The sequence below is a fragment of the Pangasianodon hypophthalmus genome, chromosome 13 (genome assembly GCF_027358585.1).
Source record: "Pangasianodon hypophthalmus isolate fPanHyp1 chromosome 13, fPanHyp1.pri, whole genome shotgun sequence".
In the NCBI taxonomy this organism is placed as follows: domain Eukaryota; kingdom Metazoa; phylum Chordata; class Actinopteri; order Siluriformes; family Pangasiidae; genus Pangasianodon; species Pangasianodon hypophthalmus.
The window spans coordinates 12,660,596-12,684,865 of NC_069722.1; the positions used below are offsets into that span (position 1 = coordinate 12,660,596).

General features: G+C 39.1%; 1 protein-coding gene across 1 annotated transcript in view; it reads left to right on the forward strand.

The window, feature by feature from the left end:
• Positions 1-23,016, forward strand: part of ntn1b (netrin 1b) — a 45,327-nt gene extending 22,311 nt beyond the window's left edge. The window contains exons 2-6 of the mRNA XM_026916033.3: positions 884-1,072; positions 10,442-10,591; positions 12,159-12,212; positions 14,951-15,025; positions 20,807-23,016. Coding sequence (XP_026771834.1) covers positions 884-1,072; positions 10,442-10,591; positions 12,159-12,212; positions 14,951-15,025; positions 20,807-21,129 — 791 coding nt within the window. The 3' untranslated portion in view covers positions 21,130-23,016. The remainder of the gene's footprint in view (positions 1-883; positions 1,073-10,441; positions 10,592-12,158; positions 12,213-14,950; positions 15,026-20,806) is intronic.
• Positions 23,017-24,270: the final 1,254 nt, after the last annotated feature.

The window sequence follows — 24,270 nt, forward strand, 5'->3', positions numbered from 1 at the left end:
AAAAAATATATATATATATTCACCAAGTGATGTCTTTTATTAAGCAATATTTATTAAGCATGTATTATATGAAGCAATGATTTACTAGGTTACAGGAATATGGCTTTACTTAAAGGCTATCAAAAACTTTCATTATAGCTTCCATAAAAGGTTGAGATCTCTAGGGGGAAAAATCTCAATTTCATGCCTGACGTCAGTGGCTGGGAAAGTTCATGGGTCAAATCCATGAGCAGGTGTGTGTGTGTGTGTGTGTGTGTGAGAGAGAGAGAGAGAGAGAGAGAGAGAGCAGGAGACAGAGAAAGTAATGTTCTTGCTTCTTGTACTCCTGCCCATTCATTTTATGAAGCATTTGTCTTTTAATAAATTGCTGGAATGGATGAAATCCCAAAGATCCAGTGAAGTCATGAAAATAATAGAGCTTTCTCAGGACACCAGGATACGTCTCTATTCTTACTACTCTCTCCTGTTGTGCTACTCTTTATTGGGACCTGTAGAGCCAGTAGGAACTTTTCTCAGACCAGCTCAACTCACTGAAACATGTCATTCTGCTTTGGCTAGGGGCAAGCAGTATTATGCTGTGGCTGTTGAAAAATCAATTAGAGGTATTGTTGCGCCAAAACCAGCTATGTTGAGAGGTGTGATTAATGTTGAAGCCTAGCAGGAATTATGAATTTTGGGCTAGCTGTACTATTTAGGGTTATAAATCCTTGATGTTCACAAAATTTACCATTCAGTAGCTGTGTTATTATTCTGTTATTAGCCTTGTACCTTGTATTGTGGAGCGATTTTTAAAAAAATAAATAATTTACATATGCCTCATCTGATATCACTTTAACATATCCTTCTTTTTTTTTTTACTTTTTGTCCCTTCTCTATTCTTTAGCTTGTCACTGTAACCTACATGCACGTCGCTGTCGGTTCAATATGGAGCTGTATAAGCTGTCAGGACGCAGGAGCGGAGGAGTTTGTCTCAACTGCAGACACAACACCGCCGGACGCCACTGTCACTACTGCAAAGAGGGCTACTACAGAGACATGACTAAGCCCATCTCCCACAGACGTGCCTGCAAAGGTATGTAGAGAGGTTTTAATATGTAAAAATTAATAGAGTGAAGGTCAGTCTGGTGCATTCAGACAAAATCAGTGAATTTGTAATTTTAGCATTGGAAGACAAACACACTTTACGTTCACAGATAAAGTATTGGGAGCGCTTGTTAAATAAATGGAAAATATGGATACCAAATAGGGACAAAACAGTGTCAAAACCAGACCTGCTGGAGATAGGGAAAAATGGGGGGGTGGGGAAAGGAGAAGTTCAGCAAGCATCCAACTGTCACCAATATGACACAATCATAATGCATCAAAAAGGTTCATTTGCCTTTTTAACTTTTTATCCCAAACCCCAATATAACATAGCCTATATGCCTACACATAGACTGTGTCTCATTCCACGTATTATAGTACTAAATAGTGTGTTAGAACCTAGTACGTGCTCTGTGTGTGTGTGTGTGTGTGTGTGTGTGTGAGAGAGAGAGAGAGAGAAAGAGAGAGAGAGAGACAATGGCATGGCTAGAATGACATTTTATCTTCTTCAACAAATGGAATGCATTCAGAGTGAGACTTGACCAGACATTTTAACACCCAGTCAACAATACCAACAGGACACCAGACAACCGAGACACACAAAACCAGACAGTCCAGTCCAAAAATGAACACCTGCTAACCAAGCATACGCTAGTTAAAGACTGAGGCTAACAGTTTAGCTAGCTAGCATGACATTTATACAAACACTGTAGTATCAGAATCACACAAACTGACAGGAATATCAACATATCCTTCAGGTGTGTTGGTAAATTACTAAGAAAAGACTCAAATTGAAATTCACACTCTCATTATTCTTAGCATCGACAGCTAATCCAACTTCTATGCTGCCATACTGAGAATCAGTATTATGTCCAGGTTGTGATTACTCACATAAAAAAGCAGATTTTAATGCTCCTAAAAAGGATTTAAACCAAATTTCAATTGGATCACTCTAACCTTATCAGGTTTTCAGACATTTTAGTTAGATATTTTACAAGTGTAAGTACAGCCATGTTTGACAAGAATACTTTGCGTCATAACACTTGCGACTGCTGTAGATGTCATCTTCAAGGAAATGAAAAATAGAACATTGTGTGTTTTCGATGTGACTAAAACAACTAGAAATGTGCTATGTGCTGCTTTTCACATTACACACAATACATCAGTCAGATTTCACTCTGCTTAACTGGAAACACATTTGACTACAAGTATAGATGCATGTGGTTAAAATCTTATCAGGACTCAAACCAGATGACAACCAGGGGTCAAAATGGCTGGGTTCACTTGAAGAACTGCACAAACCTCAGCGGTTATGAAAAACTATTCTGCAACATGACACAAAAAATAAACCACAGTAACTGAGTCAATATCCAGTGCTGGTTGTTAATATATAACAATCCTTTAGAGGGATGTGTGTTATGTGTTAGTTACGTGTTAATTTATACCACAGCTCAGTATACAGCAGCTCTGACAGTAGTGTAATATAGACAATAGGTTAATATTTTAATGTATATATATTAATATTTTAATAATTAATGTAACATTATAGAAACAGATCATTCACAGGGACTCGTACGGTGGACGCTCCACATAATCTAAGACTAATAATAAATGGATTGAGAAAATGTGATGTTAATTAACAAAGAAAAGCAGAAAAGTATTCTGTTAGGAGACATTTATTTAACATTTGTGAAAGAAATCTCAGGTGTCAGCACTTTGAAACAGTCAGTTTTCCAACACAGGAAAGTGTTCAGGACAGAGGAGTTTGTGCTTTCCGTTTTCTCAGTAACATGACAAGCTATATCTATTTTCATCTTATTAACTTCAAGAGAGAGAAATAAGAGAGGCTGGTGAGGGAATCAGCATGGCCCATTGTGTTTTATTCCTTACAAAATACTGTATATGACAATATAACTTAACATCAAAAATCAAGCTCTTTCTCTCCCTCTCTCTCTCTCTCTCTCTCTATATATATATATATATATATATATATATATATATATATATATATATGTACATACATACATACATACATACATATAAGGATTTCTTTAACTGATTGTTTTTTTTATGTTTTTTTTTTATTATTATTTTTTCAAAATAATATCTAAAGAAAATTTTGTAGTATAATTTCAGACAAAGTTCTTGGTTGTGTGCTCATAACACTGAACCCTACTATATGGTATAACGAGAAAAGTTCCTTTCAGTGGGGTTTAATTAAATAAAGAAGGGTAAATTGAAAGACATAATTCATAAATGTTCAGAGGAAACCGGGTCTACCGTCTAATTTCTATAAGGTGTGAACTGAAAGCAGCTGAAAGGCAGCTAAATTATCCCGTGCCCACCTGCACCATTCCAGTTAACCTTATAGTTAACAGAGTATCAGCTAACACAAAGAAAAACAAATCAAAGCGTAGTGTGAAATTATCTTTATGTGTAGCCTACGCACTTCCTGTTCACGCTGCACCTGCACATGGATATACACATATGCACCACACACACACACACACACACACACACACACACACCAGTGTATAGTGGGATTGAGTTTAAACCATATTCCCATGAGGCAATCATTCTTAGCACTGATGAGCTTCTTCTGATAGAAATTAATGCTAGCTGTTAAATGTTAGCTTTCCTGTCAGAATTCATTCATTCATCTTCAGTAAGCACGTTATCCTAGTCAGGGTTAGTCCATCTCGCACCATGCACACACACATTCACACATTCACACCTAGGAGCAATATAGGGCAGCCAATCCACCTACCAGCCTGTTTTTTTGGACGGTGGGAGAAAACCGGAAAACCCAGAGGAAGCCAACCCAATGGTTATTTTACAGACCCCTTAAAGTGCATTTATGATAAATTTACCCAGTGTAAAGTTCCATCATTAGAAGAGAGAAAAGTTGTAATAGTCATGGCTCAAGCAACTAGGATCTCTATTATTTTATTGGATCATATTCATTTAACTTGGAGAAGGATAAAGCACATAAACCGCATGTGAGCACAATGTGACGTGTAACGCAGGAAAAAGGAGAAGGGCTGCATAAAATTCTGAACAAAAGGGGATGTTAACAATCACCTCCTAAACAAAATGCTAATTCCTTCTGTTAAGAAAACCCTTTACCTGACTAAAGCTTGTGTGAAAATGTGATATTTCGTATTTGTAGTCTAACCTCTGTAGTGACCTGTTGTGTTTTTGAGGCTTATGAGGAAAAAGAAATCTTTAATCAACTAGAAAGCTGTATCTGATTGAAGGGATGCCAACTTAAAATGAAAAAAGGACAATGTAAACTTGCAAAACTTTCAAGCAAGAGATCTTGTCAAGCTTATTTACCATTTGCCCACTGGAGCCATCACATATTTTATAGTAAGTGCAGCTGCTGAAGAGTTTGTGAACAAACCGCAGTGTGGTTTTTATCCACCGCCATGTTTGCATTCCATTTGGCCCTGAGCTGGATTCCACATTTTCAGTCCAACTGTGCCCTTCTGCCTGCTATCTTGTTAACCCTCACCACATACACATATACACATACACACATAGACACCAAGGGCAGAAGCTTTATTCCCACTTCACTTTGGCTAATGGGCCTTGGACTGGCTGAAAGCATCAACAAACTTCAACGTAACCGATATAAGCAGTTGCTTACGCAATCACTGGGGTGGCTTAATTTTCCTTGGTTGTTCGATCCCAGACCCAGGGTTTAATTGATGGCCAATACGGCCTCATGCTTCACTGTCATCACGTTATATTCTCACCGGAGGAATGCCGCTGATTCATATGGAGGTTCTAAATGGTTTTCAGCAACGTCGGGTCACTCCTGCCAGCCCAAACATTTACACAGGCTATATTTGGGATGCTCAGAGGGCAGAAGGGAAGGGATATGGCTATGCTAGTTACAGCATTTCTTGCCTCTCGTAATGAGCTTAACATGTAGCCGCCATAAAGCAGCAGCTGTTAATAGGAGGGCTGACAGCTTCCAGTCCCTCACTCTCATTTGTTTAGCCATGGACCGAGGGGACCGAAAGGTAAACAGCTTGATTGCTGCACTCTCCTCCGGTGACAAACTCTGCACTTGTGACGTCGGTATTTATTGTTCGAGTCAGCCAACCATCTCAACGTGCTTGTTTTGGATGGGAAATGGGTCATCATGCCAGAGGTGCGCAGCAGAAAATCGGGAACTCATTCCCGCTAACGTGGCGTATGCGGCTGTCCGCGAAAGACCGAATAGGGAATACGGTTCAGAACCAAATCCCCCTCCAGCAGCAGTGTGGAATGCCTCATGCTTTATTTCCCTGATCAACGACTTCATCTCTCATCAAGAGCAGTGTAAACAGCACGTCACTTTCCACAGCTATACCCTTTTGTTTTAATTTCCGCATCTCTCTCTATTTCTTTTGCCCTCTCTCCCTTCTACCTTACCTATATAACAACCTGACAACTTCTCTTTTTCGTGTTTTGGCATGTTTTCAGCTCTGATGGAACATTTTTGACCACACTTCACTGCCTAGCCAACAGCTCCTTACACCCCACTTTCAGCCTTCATTAGTACTCCTGCTTTGGACTGTGGTCTGAAGTGCTCTGTGGTGGGCTGTGTGGGGGTGTAAGTGCTTTAATATAAGAGTAGGTAGGCTCGCTGGTGGGTGGCTCAAGTACACAAATCCAGCTATGACTAATATGAAGTGTCCACGTCAAGTGTACATTGAAATTCCAAACACCTTGGCTCAAAGTACCACCTTATCACTGATACTCTGAAGCGTGCTTTAATCACATCTGATCACTTCATGGATTTAACTAGAACTGAGAAAAAAACATTTATGACTATGGTCAAAAATTGGTAGACTTTCATTCTGGAAACTGATGTCAGCAAAACTTAAATCTGTGCCGGTTTATCCCATATGTGCTGCTGTTTTTAAAGTGTCTGCTTCACCAGAGGACATTCGAAAAAGGCCAGCCACTCGTGTGGTTTAAGTCATGTTTCCATCCCATTGTTTCTTATCCCATTTAATTTGTAATTGTCCTATATTACTTAATGTAGGTTCTGCTTCTACTCAGACAGGATTTTCACGTCAGAGTTAGCCTGAGAAACATAATTTATGTTCATGCTGGAAAGGGCAACAGTGGGGAAAAAAACAATGCCTATTTCATGAAGTCATAGTTGTACAGTAACAGACTGGGTTTAATTTAGCATGGAAAGTGTGATTTTTTTTTTTTTTTTGCTTCTTCATTACAACCATGCACAGAAATAAGAGATAAAAAGGGTGTCATTGTAATGTTTAACAAACACTTCCCTCGGACTCTTCACTGTACCCAAACAGTGTCAGGATATTGTCTTGTTTAATTCCGTGAATGATGTCTGATCTTCCCGGGTGCCTCCCAGCCCTCACTAATTGCTTGACAGATTTCCTGAGACTGGCTCGCCTCAAGCTGTTTTGAAATTACTTCTCAGTTCCATAAAAACCTACCGGACTGATGAAGAGATCTGGGCCAGGACTTCAAACATGCAACTTTATGGTAAACGTTTGGCAGCACGAGCACACAACGAAATTCTCACTTTTAATGTCCGATCCTCCTAACTAACGGCTTAAGCAGAGCGGCTTTGAAGTTCGCTGCACCGCCCCATTAATGGTGAATGTTATTCAGGCTTTATTTGTAGCGGCTGTGCCTGCCAAGAGCCTTTACGTTGGAAACTCAATCAGAGAGGGCTGTGAGTGGTCTACATGGCAGATCACAAACCTACAGTGAAGCACAAAGGGTTTTAAATCACACACACACACACACACACACACACACAGATGCACATATGCAAAGACCAGTCACAGTGACAATATGCAACCCACACATCCACTGGCATGCAGCATGTAGGCCATACACATGCAAGTAAACTCAAAAAACACCACACACACATGTACACTCACACACACACACATAATTATTAGTGCAGCTAATTAATGTGGGGACCAGCAAAAATGTCCCCACAAGACCAAAGCTGTCAGATATTCCTCTTCTCATGGGGACATTTGGTCCATACCCCCATCTCACACACACACACAGACACACACACACATACACACACCATAAGTTTGACAGACCCTTACCAGATGAACTTGCCTACACTCAAATGTTCACAGGTGCAGGCTATAACTGTTCACCCGGCTCTGCTGAAATGGAGATTTCTGTTTAGTGGGTTCTCCAAATAAAGTTCCAGACTGTGTACCAGTTCATAGAGCATGTCACTCTGTGAGGTTAAACAGCCCCAAGCCTAAGCTTCAATATGTGCACTCATGAAGAGCAGTGCAGTTTCCACTTTAGTTCATCTAGGTAACACTTTACAATAACTATCATTAATACATCATTAATAAATATGAACTAATCATGAAGTCTAACTAAAAAGACATTAAAATATGAAATGTGTCATTTTAACATTGTATTTGTTGGCAAATGATTGTGGTATAAGAGGAATAACACACTCCAGTCTGTGCTGTTACACAAAAATATTCCATGTGTAAAAATCATTTCAGTTAGAAAGAATCAGTGACAGTTCTAACCATCTAATACTTCCAGTACAGACTTAAGCTAAGTGCTTGCATTACATACAGTCATGTTAGATTAGACATCTTCACACACTTGTTAGTGTCAGGGCACGTACAGTACTGTGCAAAAATTGCAGAAACCATATATTTCTTTTATATGAATTTTGCCTTAGATGTTTATTTTATGACTTACTGGGTCAGTAAAAAAAAACATTTTAGATGTACAAACATTCCTTTACCAACAAAAATTTTCAGCAATGAATTTAACATATAAAGCAATAGACCACTTTTCATGAATGCTGGCTGTCAGGGATTACCTGCAAAAAGAGAAGAAAGTGTGAAGTCTCCAAAAGAACTGTGACAGCTTCTCCAAGATCCTTAGAAAAACCTACTACTCAGTGTTCTCAAAAAATTGTACACATTGCACAGTGCACCTTAAAATTGCACAATGTACTATGCATTTTTAAAGCAAAAAGGTTATGACACCAAGTATTGACCTTTTTTTTTAGTTTATTGCTCTTTATAGATGTTTTTAATGTGGAAAACATGTAACTACATTATTTTTGAAGGCATATTTGCTTTCCAGTATTTCTTTACATATGCCTAAGACTTTTGCACAGAACTGTACTGTATATGCATTCGTTGTGTTTGGGTTCTGCACCCCTAGACTACACCCCAGACTGAGCTTGTCACCAGTTTAACAAAGAAAAAACAACACGAGCGTGAACTACAAGAGCTACATTAAGATCTGTTACGGATGTCTTGGCTAAATAATTGATTTAGGGCAGAGTGTTTTGGCTTTAATTGGTTCTTTTCTTTAGTGCTGTCCAGGTTGCCATAGTGAGCATGACTGTAGCTTGTCCATGTTGTAAAATGTGTAAACCATTGCAAAATATGTTTTAATTAAGATAAATGATGGAACTTTCTTTTGACGTGCTTGAGGTCATGCCTGTTTGAGCAAATTTTGTTTGCAACATTTTATAATAAAACATTCTTGATTCGGGTTGCTCTTGAGCTAGTCTAGATTATGATTTAGTGTTATGATTTAGGGTATGGACATATTCACCTATTTAGACTAGGGGTGAGCGATACGGCAAAAATATCATATCACGAATATCATATCAAGGCATTTTCATGATGCATAATATGTATAATGATATATAGGTTTGCTCACAAAACAGTAGGTTTGCATTTTTTTAATAAATAAATAAATAAAGCCTGTTTGATCTTTTTTTATATTAATAAAATATCATTTTTATTTATTAAAAAAAATTTAACACAGGAGGAAAAAATTACAAATGTTTAAAATTACATATTTTTAAGTTTTTAGATTAAGTACAAAATGTTAACATCAAATTAGCTGCTTCCAGTTTGAACTTTTATTTTTATGAAGCATAAAAGCATATTGGGACTTAGTTTAGGTACTGCAAACAGGTCTATAACTATAAAATTTATGACTTACACACATTTATTAACAAGATTTTTAGCTACATACATATAGCCATAGATATAAACCTTTATCTGTTAACTGCTGTTTAACGTAACAAATACAATCTAAATACCTAGCCATTAAATATATATAGAGTCATCATATATACACATTGGATAAATTATAAAGATTATGTTTTTTAGTATAAAGTTGTATTTCTCACTGATTCTTTGCAACTGAAATGATTTTTAGATTTGTTAATATTTTTGTATAATATCTACTAATGTTTTATGGCTTATTTAATTTTGAAGAAATATATTGTAATATTGAAAGGGTACAGGAAAACATGTACATTGTAATCATGAATACACACACGAGCAACTACATGAACTGATTTATAAACACTTGTTAACTTTGATGTTTGGAATAAATTTTGCTCATAGTTATAAATGATCAATTTACAGTGTATACACACATCAATAATAATAATATGATCTGTCATTTACAACAGTATGTTTATGACAAAATCTAACTAGCAAATGATTTGTTCATACCTAAAATTCTGTATTAATAAAAGTTATTATAAAGGGTTATGTACTGATCTTTAACAAGATATACTTACTGTCAGAATCTGAGTATTCTCAGTATTTTTACTTTATATGTGCTGAAATCTTGGAAATGTTAGAATACTGTATATAGAATAGAACAGATTGAAAATGCTCTGCAACATCATTCTATATTTTTCCTATATTTATAAGATTCAGAAGGTTAAAACATACATCCATGGTTTTCACATTGGGATCTGTGCATTAATAAATATGTGTGTTATTTGTTTTGTAATAGCATGCTGATTATGGAGCTCACTATCAGCTAATACAGTTATTATAGTTATTATAGTTATTATTTATTTATAATACTTATAGGCCTAAATGACAGACACTTACATTTGTTGAATAGATTTAAAATGACTACAAATGTGATACAAATTTCATACATATATTTGTCTTTCAAAAAGTTGTAAAGCTAAAAAAAAAAAGGTATAAATAACAACTTGAGTTTTAGGTAGGAAAAGCTCTTTTAATCCTTTTACACACTGTAACTGGTTTGGTTTCTGTGAATAGAAAGTTCAGGGATAAAATAAAATCTCCAGTAAATAAATTTCAAGGTACATGTTTGCCTTCTGAGAGTAATTGTGTAATTGTTTAATTGATTATACACATAAATTTAATCTACTCTGTGAACATATGGAAAGGGTCTATAAAAAAAATAATTCCACTGAAATGAGTGAAAACTAGTGATGCAGCGTAGAGGAAAATGTTTTAGATTTCATAATTGGCCAGATAGAATTCAAAAGTTCTCTGCTGCTGTTTTTTAATCATTTCCTCTTCTCTTTCAGCATGTGACTGTCACCCAGTCGGTGCTGCAGGTAAGACCTGTAACCAGACCACAGGCCAGTGTCCGTGCAAGGATGGTGTGACTGGTATTACCTGCAACCGCTGTGCTAAAGGCTACCAGCAGAGTCGCTCACCCATCGCCCCATGCATCAGTAAGAGAACCCTCTCTCTCTCTCTCTCTCTCTCTCTCTCTTTCTCATGCTGCTGGCAATCACCCAATAACACACTGGCATAAAGAGGAGCAATAAATCATAGTGCTACTTTACAGGAGTATAATGGCTGATATAATTAACAGATAAACTCAAGATAAACTATTAGAAAGCTTCTCAGGGGTAACATTACTTCTTAGCAACCTGACAACCTGGTTCATATTAAACAGAATATGACGCATAAATTCAAATAAATATTAAATGACCGCCATTAACTTGTATCTATTGCTATTGCTATTTTAATAGCTCCTGAAATGTTCTGCACAGGTGTCTTATAAAAATGTGATCACTGCAGTAAACATGTTAACATGATTGCAACTTCCTTACTGCACCTTTAGCGTTAAGTTAAAATATATCTCAGTACTATTTGCACATTTATACAACAACTATTTGTACAACAAGCTTTAACTCAGCACTCCCACGGGAATGCAGTGGATGACACCCTAAAGAAAGTTTACCTAAACACTTACTATTCATGAATTCATGGCCTTTTCATTTCCGGCTGCGTCCCCCGTTCCAATTCCTTGGAGAGACATTCTGCTGTTTGACCTGCGCTAAAGCAAACAGTCCATACAGGACTAGCTGACAGGACTGGGCCTGGTGTGCTCTCAGTGATGGCTCGTCAAAGCCATGAATCTAATGGTCCGCTCTACAGCCATGATTGGTGATATGTTTATTGGCAGTATCAACAAGGCTGCAGATTCCGTCTCCGTAGTGATAAACAGCAGGACCACACAATAGACAGCAGCGGGGGGAAGGTGGAGGGGTGACTGGCACTCATCCCTTCCTAGCTGGCATCGCTCGATAACATAATAGCGGGGACAACACAATGCAAGGCTGTTAGTGTTCATTTCTACTGTTCTTCCATGTTCTAATGCATGTTATTGTCAATACGGGTGAATTTGGTCTTTAGACAAAGCTATCTGGAATATGGAACTGTTCTGATATGTTTGGCAAGGTTTTACTAAAGCGAAATGAAACTCGTGGACCCTGTGGAATTAGGTTTTCCTTCATTTTACTGAGAGAGTAACAAATCTACTGTAAAACCTCAGGAGCATGCCCTAGCGCTAGAGCTGCAAAGATTTGGTTTCTTATATATTTTGTGAGATAATGTGTTTTAGTTTTAATAGGTTGATAAAAAAATGATATCAAACATTTTGCCAGCTGCAGTTTTACTATGGCTGGAGTCCCTAGTGGTGTATATCTTACAAAAGTGAACAATGTAGAATGCAAAGAGTGTGCTTCGAGAAGCAAAACCTATTAAACCAAATACATGCTTTTTCATCAGCGATCAATAACATGGCTATTAAAAAGATCCTTGAGACTCCCTGAGTCTTAATAAATCATAACACAATATATTCAATTCTTAAAGAGGTTTGTTTGAGCATTTCTTCTGCCATTCACTCGAAAAAGAAAAGCTCAAGCAAAAAGAAAAGAGATGTGGCATTGAGCAATTTTTTTTACGTCATTTTCCTTTATTTCCATTTTCCTTTTGTTTTCCTGCTTACAGAGATTCCAGTCGCGTCCCCCACTGCAACGTACACCAGTTCTGAAGAACCATCAGGTTAGTAAAAATAAAAATGAAATCATTTTTAATCTTTTGCAAAGTCTTAGCATTTGGAGAAAAACTGGGATGCTTCATCTAAAATACTAACAGGCCTAATACTGGACGCGACCAAGTGGCACATTGTAGCTCAATCTCATTTGCATTCATTTAACCAGCTTGTTGTTCATTGTTCTGCCTTTTCTTCTTTTTCTTCCTTTTCCACCTCTTCTTCTTGTTCTTTCATCTTCATTCTGACTTAAACTTAAAACCATAACCATAGCAGGACATATAAGGCATGCCAAAAAGTGATTCTCAGGATTTTTCCCCCTTTTACAAAGCTTCGCAGCAGCAGCTGTACATGGTTTTCATTCCCATTTGTTTTTCCACAATGGAAAATGCAACCTGCATACCGAACAAGGGGCCAATCCTTACCAAAGTGCATTCCACACACAGTGATTCTTCATGAAACCTATTCATATTAATATATGACAAGCTGTTCTCATTTGTCTACATTATACTGACACTTATTAAATTATTACTTGCAGGTTCTTTTGACGTGTTTTTAGCACATCTCCAGCTGCTGTTAGCCAAAGGCAGACGGATTCTTAATCTGATTACATGCTTCATTTGCATGGGTTTGTTTCTCAGTCACACTTTCTCTGGACACAATGCTCTCATGCTCCTTTTCACACCTTATTATCTCATCAGGCTGGTCACTGTCAGATCCACAGGAGTCTAGTAACAGTCATTATGTCAACCAAACCAACTATAGATAATACAATCAGCTAGAATTTTCAGGGAAATTACTGCTTGACACCAAATTGTTAAGTGTATAGTAGGTTGAGACATTAACGGATCAGCGGATATTGAGAAAAGTGGATTTGCAGTGCACTAGGGAGACTAAGACCATTCAGTCGTTATAGCAGCAGCAACATGTAGTGAATCAACCTCTGGTGTGGTCCCCTGGTGGAGCAGCAGACTGTAACATGGCCTCTGTCGAGAGCCTCCACAAAGCGGGCATTTGTCTCACAGCAGGGGCCGGGTGTTAATGAGGCCTGTGGGTGTGATGGGCAGCGCTGGGCTTTGTGTCGCCCCCCTAATGGCAGCCTGGGTGTATCAAAGAGAGGCAGGACGGGGGCGGACGGGGCTCATGGGCTCACAAAGCCACCCCATTCCTCCACACTACATTTACATGAAAATGAGGCGTGGTCGATGTGGTTTCATCAAATTCATTTACTTTTCCGATCTCCCTCCCTTATTGCTGCTTACTCCTTCTTTCTTTCCCTCACTGACTTCCTACCAAACATTTTTCTACCATCCTTTACTGTCTCATAGGTCATTAGAAATTTTCTTGAGCCATACTTATACCATGCTCACTATCTCACAGTTCTTCTTCTGAGTCTCTCCATACTTCTTATCCTCTATTTCTTACTCCCTTTCCAGCCCCCAACCCCCTCGTCCTCCCCCTTTAAACTTCTTTTTGGTGTGGCGTTTTTTTCCCGCCCCACCATTGCCCAGGCAACCTCATTCACACGGAATAGAAAGGGCCGTGAAAAGGGAGGGCTAAACGGAGACCTGGAGAAAATAATGAAGTTTGTCCATATTCAGGCGAAAGCTGAAAGGTCCCCATTCTCCCATTTCCCTCTCTCCTTCTCCTCCTCCTCCACCCTTCACTGCACCCCCACCAACCCCCGCCCCCCTCAGAAAACGAGAAACCTCCAGGTTATTACCGCTATGTGAGGTAGCCACACCGGGAGACTTTCTGGTTCCAATTTGTGTCAGTCAGTAGAGAGACGTCAGAGGAGTCATTTTCTTGCTCAGTCTGGCCTCGATGGAGCTCGGCATCTGTCCAAAAGGTGCGTCGCTTTGCCTCAACGAGGCAGCGGTCATCGCTGAGGCCTTGTGTTATGTTCCAGAGCTCAGGACACTTTCAGAAAGAAATGCTAACTTCAGGTGGTATTAATCATAGAGCCTGGAGTCTGATTAATGCAGCCCAAGATTCACTCTACCATGTCATATCTAGACCAGGTTCTACAACTGAAAGGAGTGTAGCCTAATTTAATTCTGCTGATTTGAATTAAATTACGGGCCTTGGAGGGAAGACCTCTCTCAGCAGTGCTTCCCAATCCTCTCAATGGCCTTCCTTTCAGTTTAAATAACCTCTTTACCTCCAGCACTGACATCGTTAATATTGAGCCTGGGACAGAGTGGGGGGATGGAGAAGCTGGACTGAATAATAACAGTGAGAAAAGAACTGAATAGTTGAATTTAAGCCTCTATCTGATCTAATGTGGCACTCATTGGTGTATGGGATGTATAGATTGCACAATACTGAACACCATCTGGGCATGGAATAACAACATTTTACAGCATTGTGCAGTTGTGTAAAAAAGCAAGGCCAAGAAACAGAGTATAAAACAATATTAACTAAAAAAGTAAAGTAAAATTCGGGCGTCTGAGGTGCACTTAAACGTGCAACATCACAAAGCATATTTCACATGCCTCGAGAAAGTGGATTTGATGCCTGATACTTTAGTATGATATGCATGATCTGGTCCCATCCAGGGTGTATTCCTGCCTCATGACCAGTGTTCTGAATCCACCACCCCTGACCGGGAAAAATCAGTTACTGAAGGTGGAATGTATAAAGTCCTGTAATCTGAACCTCATACTGTTTCAGATGAACTGAAGTCTTGTGTTGTCCTTTTCAAAATATCTCCACCTTATTTGTTTTCTTCATCCCTTTCTTTCCACAGACTGTGAATCCCATTGCAAGGCCTCCAAGGGGAAACTGAAGGTCACCATGAAGAAATATTGCAAGAAGGACTTTGGTGAGTGACAAACACTCTAGACACATCATCTTGTGGAGGCAGAGTTTGCTGCTGAATCCGAGGTTTTTAGTGTTCTGTATAAGCATTAGTAAAGCTTTACAGTAAGGTTTACTTAACCAACTTTATTTACTGCATTAGCTAACATTAACAAACCATGAACTTCAGTATTAATAAACTAAGTAATGTTAAGAAAATATCAAAATAAGTTAATATGTGTATAAATTGATATCTGTATAAATGGTAACAATCCATGACTAAAAATAAATCCACATAAATTAGCAACTATTAGATTACAGCTTGTTCGTACTGAGCTCTGGTCTCTGTAAATATTGGAACTTGTTATTCAGCCTTACTTCTGAATTTTACTAGTTAACATTATTTGTTATTTGTTTCACAGAATACAGCGTTATACAGTGTAATAACACAATGTACTCATGCTGAAGTACATGCTTTGTTCATGTTAACTTGAGTGTTAAAAATGTCAATTAAGGAAAACTTAATGTAAAGTGTTACCTAAGCATTATATGTTTGCAGGAAGGCTAAAATTAGGAATGCTTACTATTAAAATTAGAATTGAATTTATTTCAGTGAAATAAAAAACATATCACTGAGCTAGGCACACAGTGACAACAGGTAGGACAAAAATCTTGAAATCGATTACAGACGTTTGTATCTGACACGTATCCCAAGTGCAAATTATATCCACTTCCCTCCCCATCCTAACCTCTACCTGTCTCTCCTCTACTTTGTTGATGGTTTATTCATGGGATCTGAGTTGAAGTTTGTAGCATCAAAGCTTAAGGCTCAGCACGACTCGCCTGATGCACATGCTCAGACTGTCTCACTGCCTGCAGAGGACAAAGGGGACAGCTGGTTCCTGTTGGAATCCCAGACGTGCAGGCAGTTCATGAGCACAAATTCTTGCATACGTATTGATAGAGGTTAAAGGATTTATAAGCGTCATAAAAACACCATCACTCCAGGCAAGTCGTATCTCTCAAACCAACACAGGCCCCGATCTGATCTACGTTTGCTTAAGATTTTTTGTTTGATCTATGAAGGTTTAAGACCACCCCCTAAGGGCAAGTTCATCGAGTATATGAAAATCTCCAATTTATATACTGGCTCTTCTTATTTTTGTTTTCACTGCGAGTATAGTATAATGTATGCTGTTTATAACTGTGTTTAATAAAAAGGAGTGGCTAACTATTAGACGCAACACTCCACCCCCCACCCCCTCAAAAAAGGAGTGGGGTCTAAGAGACTTCTTTAAAGTTGATATAGATCTGAATTATTTGATTCAGTACATTATACAGGACATCACTTGTAGACAGAACATTTTGGACACCTAAAAAAAAAAGACCCCAATACTGGAAACTATAGATTCAAAATGGACCTAAATAATGAAAGTTGTTAGAGCATTTTTAATAAAAAGCATCAAATGTTATCCCTTGGTATTTCTGTTCTGATTGTCGATGACTGATGACTGCTATAGAGTAATCTTACGCCAATGTCAATAAAAGACATTATTATTATTATTATTATTATTATTATTATTGACAGTTGGATAACAACAATAATAAGAATGATGATGGTTAAATAAAATAGTATAAACTCCAGAAAATACAAACATAACCTAGACATAAAACAAAAGCATAAAAGAGGTGCCAGATTAAAAAAATATAAAAACAAATACACACAATCAGGCAAACACACAGCGGCCCCTCAGGCCATTCACAGTGCATCTTGTCTTTAGATCAGTAGCATCATATCAATATTAATGTCTCATTGCCTCTGATTAGTTTTAATCAGTCATTTAAAATCAGCCCACAGCTGTCTCTTTATGTGTACTGGTTTAGGACTGATTGTCCTACTGTTGTGCAAAAATACATATATTAATTAATCACTATTAGCTGAAGCAACAGAAAAAATACAGTGCTGGAAGGAGAGCTGGCGGGAGCTGGTAATGTCAGTCAGCGGTTATATACATGCCACTTATATGGTATGTCTGCTGTAATCCTTCAAACTTGGAACTGTGGATTAATTAGTTCTCTTATGTTCATTCATTTGGGTTTCTTCTCTTTAAGGGACCTATTTATGGTGATGTACTGGAGGAAATGCAGCATGAGCAAAAGGATGCAGCAGTGTGTGGGCTCAGCTCTCAGTCTGGCTCTGATTACAGGGTTCTTCAGTGTATGTGTGTCTGAGAGCCCTGACGAAGTTCCCTTTCTTTAGGCAATAAAATCTCATTCCCAAGTTCTGGCACAAATCAATGTATCAATCCATCATTTGATATAGCGTCCATGATACCATGCCAGTCCTCTAGAGGAAGGCTTTGGCTGGCTGATATAAATTTCCTTACTGCATAATTCAAAACAGTTCAAAGCTCACACTTTCAGTGACACAATCCGTTCTATAGTTCTCTGTTATATTGGTGTAAAGTCAAATAATTTTTTACCTTTGCTTTCCTTACCATTTTAATTTTATGAGCCACTTCCTTCTCTCAGCAATTAGCAAATATAAACAAAAGCACTGGCTTTCCCTTTGTTTTTTGACCCAAAACAAAGCAGTAAGACAAAGTGAAATGCTCAAACGGACTATTCAGGTTCCTCAGCATGCTTTCTGGGCAGCTGGGTGATTTTCGAGACGCATCGCATACAGCAAATGGACCATGCTATTCCTATACAGGGCTGTCAGCCGCCCAGAAAGCTTCACAATTCATCAATCAAAGCCGGGGAGGAGAAACGGTCACGAGCGCTTTCAAATGCGTCCAAATAAGCATGGAAATATATCTTCTGTTTTCCTCATTCATAAGGCAATAAAATGCGAAGGAGAAAATGTGATCCGTCTGAAACAACTTGACAGAAGAAAAAAACAAGTTGTCATATTCATTCTCTTAATGATTTTTTAATGTGTGCAGAGCTATTTTTCATTTAAACCTTTATGGGGGACTGAAAATAATGTCTGCCATCTTGCCTTGTGAACATCCATTTTTTTCTTCTGAAGCGCTGCTCTTTTCTAAACTCTTCACAGTTAAATCTGAGCCTAAGAGTTTTAGTCACGTCTCTTTGTGTGGCCGTGTGTTTGCACACCCTAAAACATCTTTTGTGTCTGTTTGTGTTCTGTGGGTGTCCAAGGCCCAGTTTAAACAGAGCCCAGTCCGTCTCAACGCTCCGTCGCCAGCTGACATCAGGTGCTAAATCTGCCCTCTACTGACAATAAGACGGCGATAGAAAGAAATATTTGCTGCTCATCCTCTTTTGTCCTCTGTCTCTACGGAGACAGCAAGCATAAAGAGCTGCATTTTCTCCCGCCAACCCCTTAGTCGTGGACTGGGAGCGACACACAATGAATCAAAGCGCCGTGTGTGTGTGACAATGTGTCAGTGTACATGTGGGCCCCGAACCGTGCCATACACACTCATGACAAGGCCAGCAGTCAGTGTGGTGATAAGCGTCTGTGCGTAGGGTGGCCCAGCGGGGGTGTGAGCATGAGCTTCATGCTGCTAATCAAGCGCACTAATTAGATTAGCCGGGACTTGTGTGGGGCAAGTGGGTCACGGCCCAGCACACCGCCCAAACACACACAGGAGCTGGCAGGGCTCTCGTGCCACTCATCAACCTGCCTTTAATTCTACTGATCTGTTGGCACAGTGCCTCATATGCATTTATAGCTGTCTGAATGCTTTGGTGATTCCTCCAGCAGCACACTTACTTCTCACAGTGCTGCCCATGAGCTCATCGGTAGCTAATCAGTGGCTCCTGTAGAGCTGTAATGAAGCTCCTGGATCGGATTCTCACGGTGCTCTTGAACCGGGTGCTTGGACCCCGCAGGCTCGGTGAGCCGATGAGGTCGGAACACTTCTGCTCAGTTCTACTAGAATCTTCTCTGTGGCTGGGAAGATAAATAGTGGTTTCCCATCCAGAAGCGCCAAACCTCACCACACTCTTCTCTATTCTTTTTATCTCTCGCTCTGTCTTTGGCCACAAGAGCGGGCTCGAGCCCAGAGAGCCAGCAGGGATGAATGGCGAGCCCGTGGGAGTGCACTCCCCTCACACCGACACTGCTCTTTTCTTCTCTCAAATTGGGTGCAATTTGCTCACAGCAGGCCCCCCACTGCCAAGCCAGGACATTCCACTGTGATAGAGGGGAAGGATTCATGCCCCTGTCACTAAAGAGTGCAACAGTGGGAGGAAAAAGAATAGAAATTGAGCACTTCCCGTGTCAGTTTTACATAATGTCCCTAATGGCGTATTTCTCAAACATGATTCACCTTTAGTTAACAGGTGGGTCAGCATCACTCATTTAGCGAGCGTGTATTGTTTGTTTTTTATTAACATTTTCCTTCTTGGAGGATTTGTGAAGTTCACACCACAAAGCATGGTCTCAATTCCAAACGAGGTCAATTTTCCCTAATTGTGAAATAAGGACTCTTAGCTAGGCCCCCTCTGGGCCCTCTGGGCCTTTCTGGAACATTCCCCCACAAAACCACTTCATCATGAGCACAGATTAGCTCATGAGCTCGGACTCTGTGTGTGCAGAATGATGTGACGCTGGCGTAGCTTTGCACCATTAGGTCGTGTTTGTTTGATGGGGTAATATACACTTGTATTTCCTAAAGATTCTGAAGATTTGATAACTTTTTTTGCCTACTGCCAACGTTACCTATTTTGCTTCTTGTGGTTATGAATAACCTCCAGCCTTCTGGCGTCTCCTGTGTATGTACTTTGAAGCGGTCAATATCTTGCCCAAAACAAAGCAAAGAAGTGAAAAATGAAGCAGGTACTTTATACCTCCACCCCGTCACCTTCTATAAATCTTGATGGAGGAAAGCTGAGTGTTTCCAAGGCTCCATTCACTGTAGTGCAACATTACAGCAGGTCCCGCAGGAGAGGGGAGGAGGCGTTTGCATGCTCTCTGCGGGCACACATTGTCTTTGGCTGTGAGTGCTATGGCAACTGTTGCTGCAATACGGAGCATGCGGCCCAGGACAACAAGGGAAGGTCAGGGGTCAGGGTGTGAGGAGAGAAGGAGGGGAGAGGTTCAGAAAGAGCAAGTTAGCCCACTTTCAAACTTGCAGGAATAAACAGAATGTATAGAGAACACAGGTTAAAAGTATTTTTGAATGTATTGAATATCTAAGATTAGTGCGCTATCATATGCATATCGAGATAAGTTTTTTCAAGTTGTAGTAGAAAAAATCTAATAAATATGGGGTTGAATTTACTTGCCAATTAATACACCACAAAATATTAAGTGTCAGGTTTATATACTACATTTATTTAGTGAAAGTCTATATGAAAGGGCATTCTAAATGTTTGTTAATGCTCCAAACTCATTTTAGAAAATGATTAGTCCACTTGTAAAATGATGTACATATGAAAAACAGTCACACTGTACTAACACTTCTATTCTCTATTACACTCTATTATACTTCTTTGTATCAGTTGCTATACACTTCACTGCATAAGGCATCTCAATGAAGAATGATGCAGGCACATGATTAAGCATTAAGATTAAGCAGTCTTTGAAAATCAAAAAATATTTCAAAAATACAATTCAGTGCTAAATTCACAGCACCTGGTCATAACTCTGGAAACTGATTGAGCATGAATGATAGTAATTTCACAATTCATGCTTTGTATTCACATGCAATAAGTAATGCAATGGTATTGAATATATTATGCTTATATGGAAATATTATAACAAATATGACTTGAACAAATATAAATAGTGATTGCGAACCCACTAACCTATAACTCTATGTGTTCTTCTTTCTAGCTGTCCAAGTGCACGTGCTGAAGGGTGACAAGGCAGGCGAGTGGTGGAAGTTCACCATTAACATCATCTCGGTGTACAAGCAGGGCGAGCACCGCATCCGACGTGGCGACCAGCTACTGTGGGTGCGCGCCAAGGACGTGGCCTGCAAGTGCCCCAAGATCAAGCCAGGCAGGAAGTACCTGTTGCTGGGCTCAGACGACGAGGACTCGCGTGGCCAAAGCGGTGTTGTGGCCGACAAGGCCAGCCTGCTCGTCCCCTGGAAGGACCAGTGGGCCCGTCGCCTCCGCAAGTTCCAGCAGCGTGACAAGAGGGGCAAGTGCTAAAGCAGCCGGCAACAGCAATCAGCACAGGAAGGAGGGAGACGAAGGAAGGATTGGAGGAAGGACCGAGCGCTGCTAAGCAGACTGATATTGCTAGCCTCTGGTAGAAACGGTTGTGAAGGAATTCTGATTTCACAGTTGTCTTCAGCCGTTTTTTTCAGTTTTCTTTCAGATTTTTTTTTGTATTGTGGATTTTGCAGAGTTTGCACCTAATTTTACATATACAGTATGTAAAGTCATTTTTCGAGTGATCAGTTTGGTGTCCCTCACTCTATTTCTTTTTAGATAGCTTGACATTCCCCAGCCCCCTTTTACCGAAATTAGCTACTGTCTCACATGTCTGGATTGAGAAATCAATCCTTTTTTTATCACCAAGCTTGTATTAGAGTGTGCTGTTCTATTTGTGCAAGCCACTTCCTGATTTAGTTATGGCAAAACTAAAGTGATCTTTGTGGGGTTGCCGGTTTAATTTTTTTTGTTGTTGTTGTTAAACTCGCAAGTTCAAAGAGTGAACTAACAGAGTGAACTAACAAGCTCTATGAACCCCACTCTCAAGTAAAGCAACTCTCAAGTAAAGCGTTACGGACAATACCTCATTGTTTCACATAAAGTGTGTTTATGGAAAGTGATATGCCTCACTTAGTGGGAAAATGAACCACTACTCATTTAAGTTGAATGTCATTTTTGCAATGTACAGTATAAAATACTTGGCCTTACTACCACACAATATGTATGTATAAAGAAAGTGTCCTCTTTAACCCATGATCCCTGATTACACTTACTTATAGCTTGTAACAGCTAACATCTAAATATGTTCAAAAATTTAAAAGTCAGAAAATGTAGGTTCTTGTTTCATTAGATATAAGGAACCCCTAAAAGGTGAGTTTAAGATTATAGATAATTACAACTGAAGCATAAATCTGATCTCATGAAGAATTCTAATGTAAGGGTGATTTCCTTACAGCCTACCAAAAGTTTCTACTATGTAGCTTTTCATAACTTCATTCATAAATTAATACAAGACCCCACCGGTCATGCAGTCAAATCTCATCCATAATGTATAGCTGGAAGGTTATAAGAAGCCTTAAGTATAATACAGTGTTAAGAAAAATGCATATTATTGACAAGTTGAAGACCATAATAACCTATTTTGCCTTGTGTCATAAAACATAGCCCTATAATTTGCTTGGTACTTTGTGGAAGGTATTGTCGTTTTATTGTTATTTGTATAGTTGTATAGTATCTTTTATATAACATTAACTAGATTATATTCACATTATTAACCAGAGTGTTTAGAACCATAAACGTAATGTTTCAACAGAGGAGTAAGAGTGTTTGTGTTTGTTTACATTGATTGATCAAATAGAGAAGTTGTACAGTATCTGTTATATGAATGGAGTATTCAAACACACACACACACACACACACACAATTGCGTACACACAGCCCACGCTTAAGTTACTGTCAAACTCTGAACTCTGACAGTGGCTTAGAACTGAACAGTAATTCTATCTGTCAGCTAGAACAGTCACAAAAGGACGCACGGAAACTATTTTACATTTAGAAACATTCTGAACCAACATGAACATTTTGACTATTTCTTCAACTATTTGGAGAATTGTTTTCCGAACCAGGTTTTGGGTGAAGACCTAGCCATTGTTCATGGTCTACCTGTAAATGACATTTAGCTGTATTCTTTGTTTTGTCTTATAATGCATACTAATATATAATGGTTCTCATAAAATGAATCTATTTAATGATGCCGGAATTGACATGCCTTTGTTTTTATTATTGTTGCTACCATGAGATGATCTTGTGACGTTGTAACCGTTGAACGTACAGATAGTGAGAAATTGGAGATTGTTTTCAATAAACACCCCATAAACCCCAGCATTCTATATGTGATTGCATTATTTTAAAAATATGTATCTAATTATGCCTTACTCAACCATGATGTGCACATAGTCAGTTCCTGTAGATATGCAGAAATATAACGATCTGCAGTTAGTGTAGTCTGATGCCGATAGGCAAACAGTCAATTCTCGTTGTTTGAAATGGCACCAGTCCAAGACGAACTGAATATTGATTTAGCCCACCTACCACTCTCGCTTACTAAGATTGTACACAGATGCTTTAAGAATTGCTGCAAATTCTTATAGCCTAAATATCTCTGTTCTCCAACCATCTCTAACCACAGCACACAATGGAATTTACTCAGAAAAAAATAAATAAATAACATTAATTACACCCCAGGATTCCTCACTAGGGCCAAGTTAAACATTATCACAAGTGCCAAGTGGGAGTCTTGTTAACGACATGGCGAAGGGCTCTGTGTGAACCGTAAATGTCACTTGCAAAAAAAAAATCGTAGACCTTTTTCTTTTTTTTTTTTTTTGTAACAAAGCTCATGCTTTGCTGGATCATCATTTACTTTGGCTCCAGTCACCTCTATAAAATGCAGAGCATCCAGGATAAGTTATAAACTGTGAGGAGTTGTGTGTGGAGTTATAGGTAAGTCCATGATATGTCAGTGCACTGTTAATGTCAACCACATAGCTGACTGCGAACACACACTTCTGGTAGGTGCTCAGGGATGAATATCTCACACAACCCAGCTCTTAAAATCCTGTGCATCGTCCACACATGCTGGTTCTATAAACTGTGGAACCTGAGAATACGTGCTGATTTAGGTAAGGTGTGGATGCCAGACTTACTGCTACAAAATCTGTGCGTAGTGACTTTGGAACCTGAGCCATGTTCCTTCAGAGTGTTATCAGTCAGTCCTCTGAATGCCGTAATTGTGTAATGCTGTAGGGCGGCATGGTGCTGCAACAGGTAGCATTTCCGCCTCACAGCTACAAGGTTCCCTGTTTAATCCTGAGCTCTGGGTATTGTCTGTGTGGAGTTTTGCATGTTCTCCCTGTGTTCATATTGTTCTGTTCCAATGGGTGTCTCCCACTGCCCCAAAACATGCAGGTAGGTGTACTGGCTACTCTAATTTCCTTAGGTGTGAATTTGTGTGGATGGTGCCCTGTGATTAGCATCCCATCAAGGATGTTTTCCCACCCAGTGTTCCCAAGATAGACTCTGGGTCCACTCAAACCTAAAGATGAAGGAATAATAATAATAATAATAATAATAATA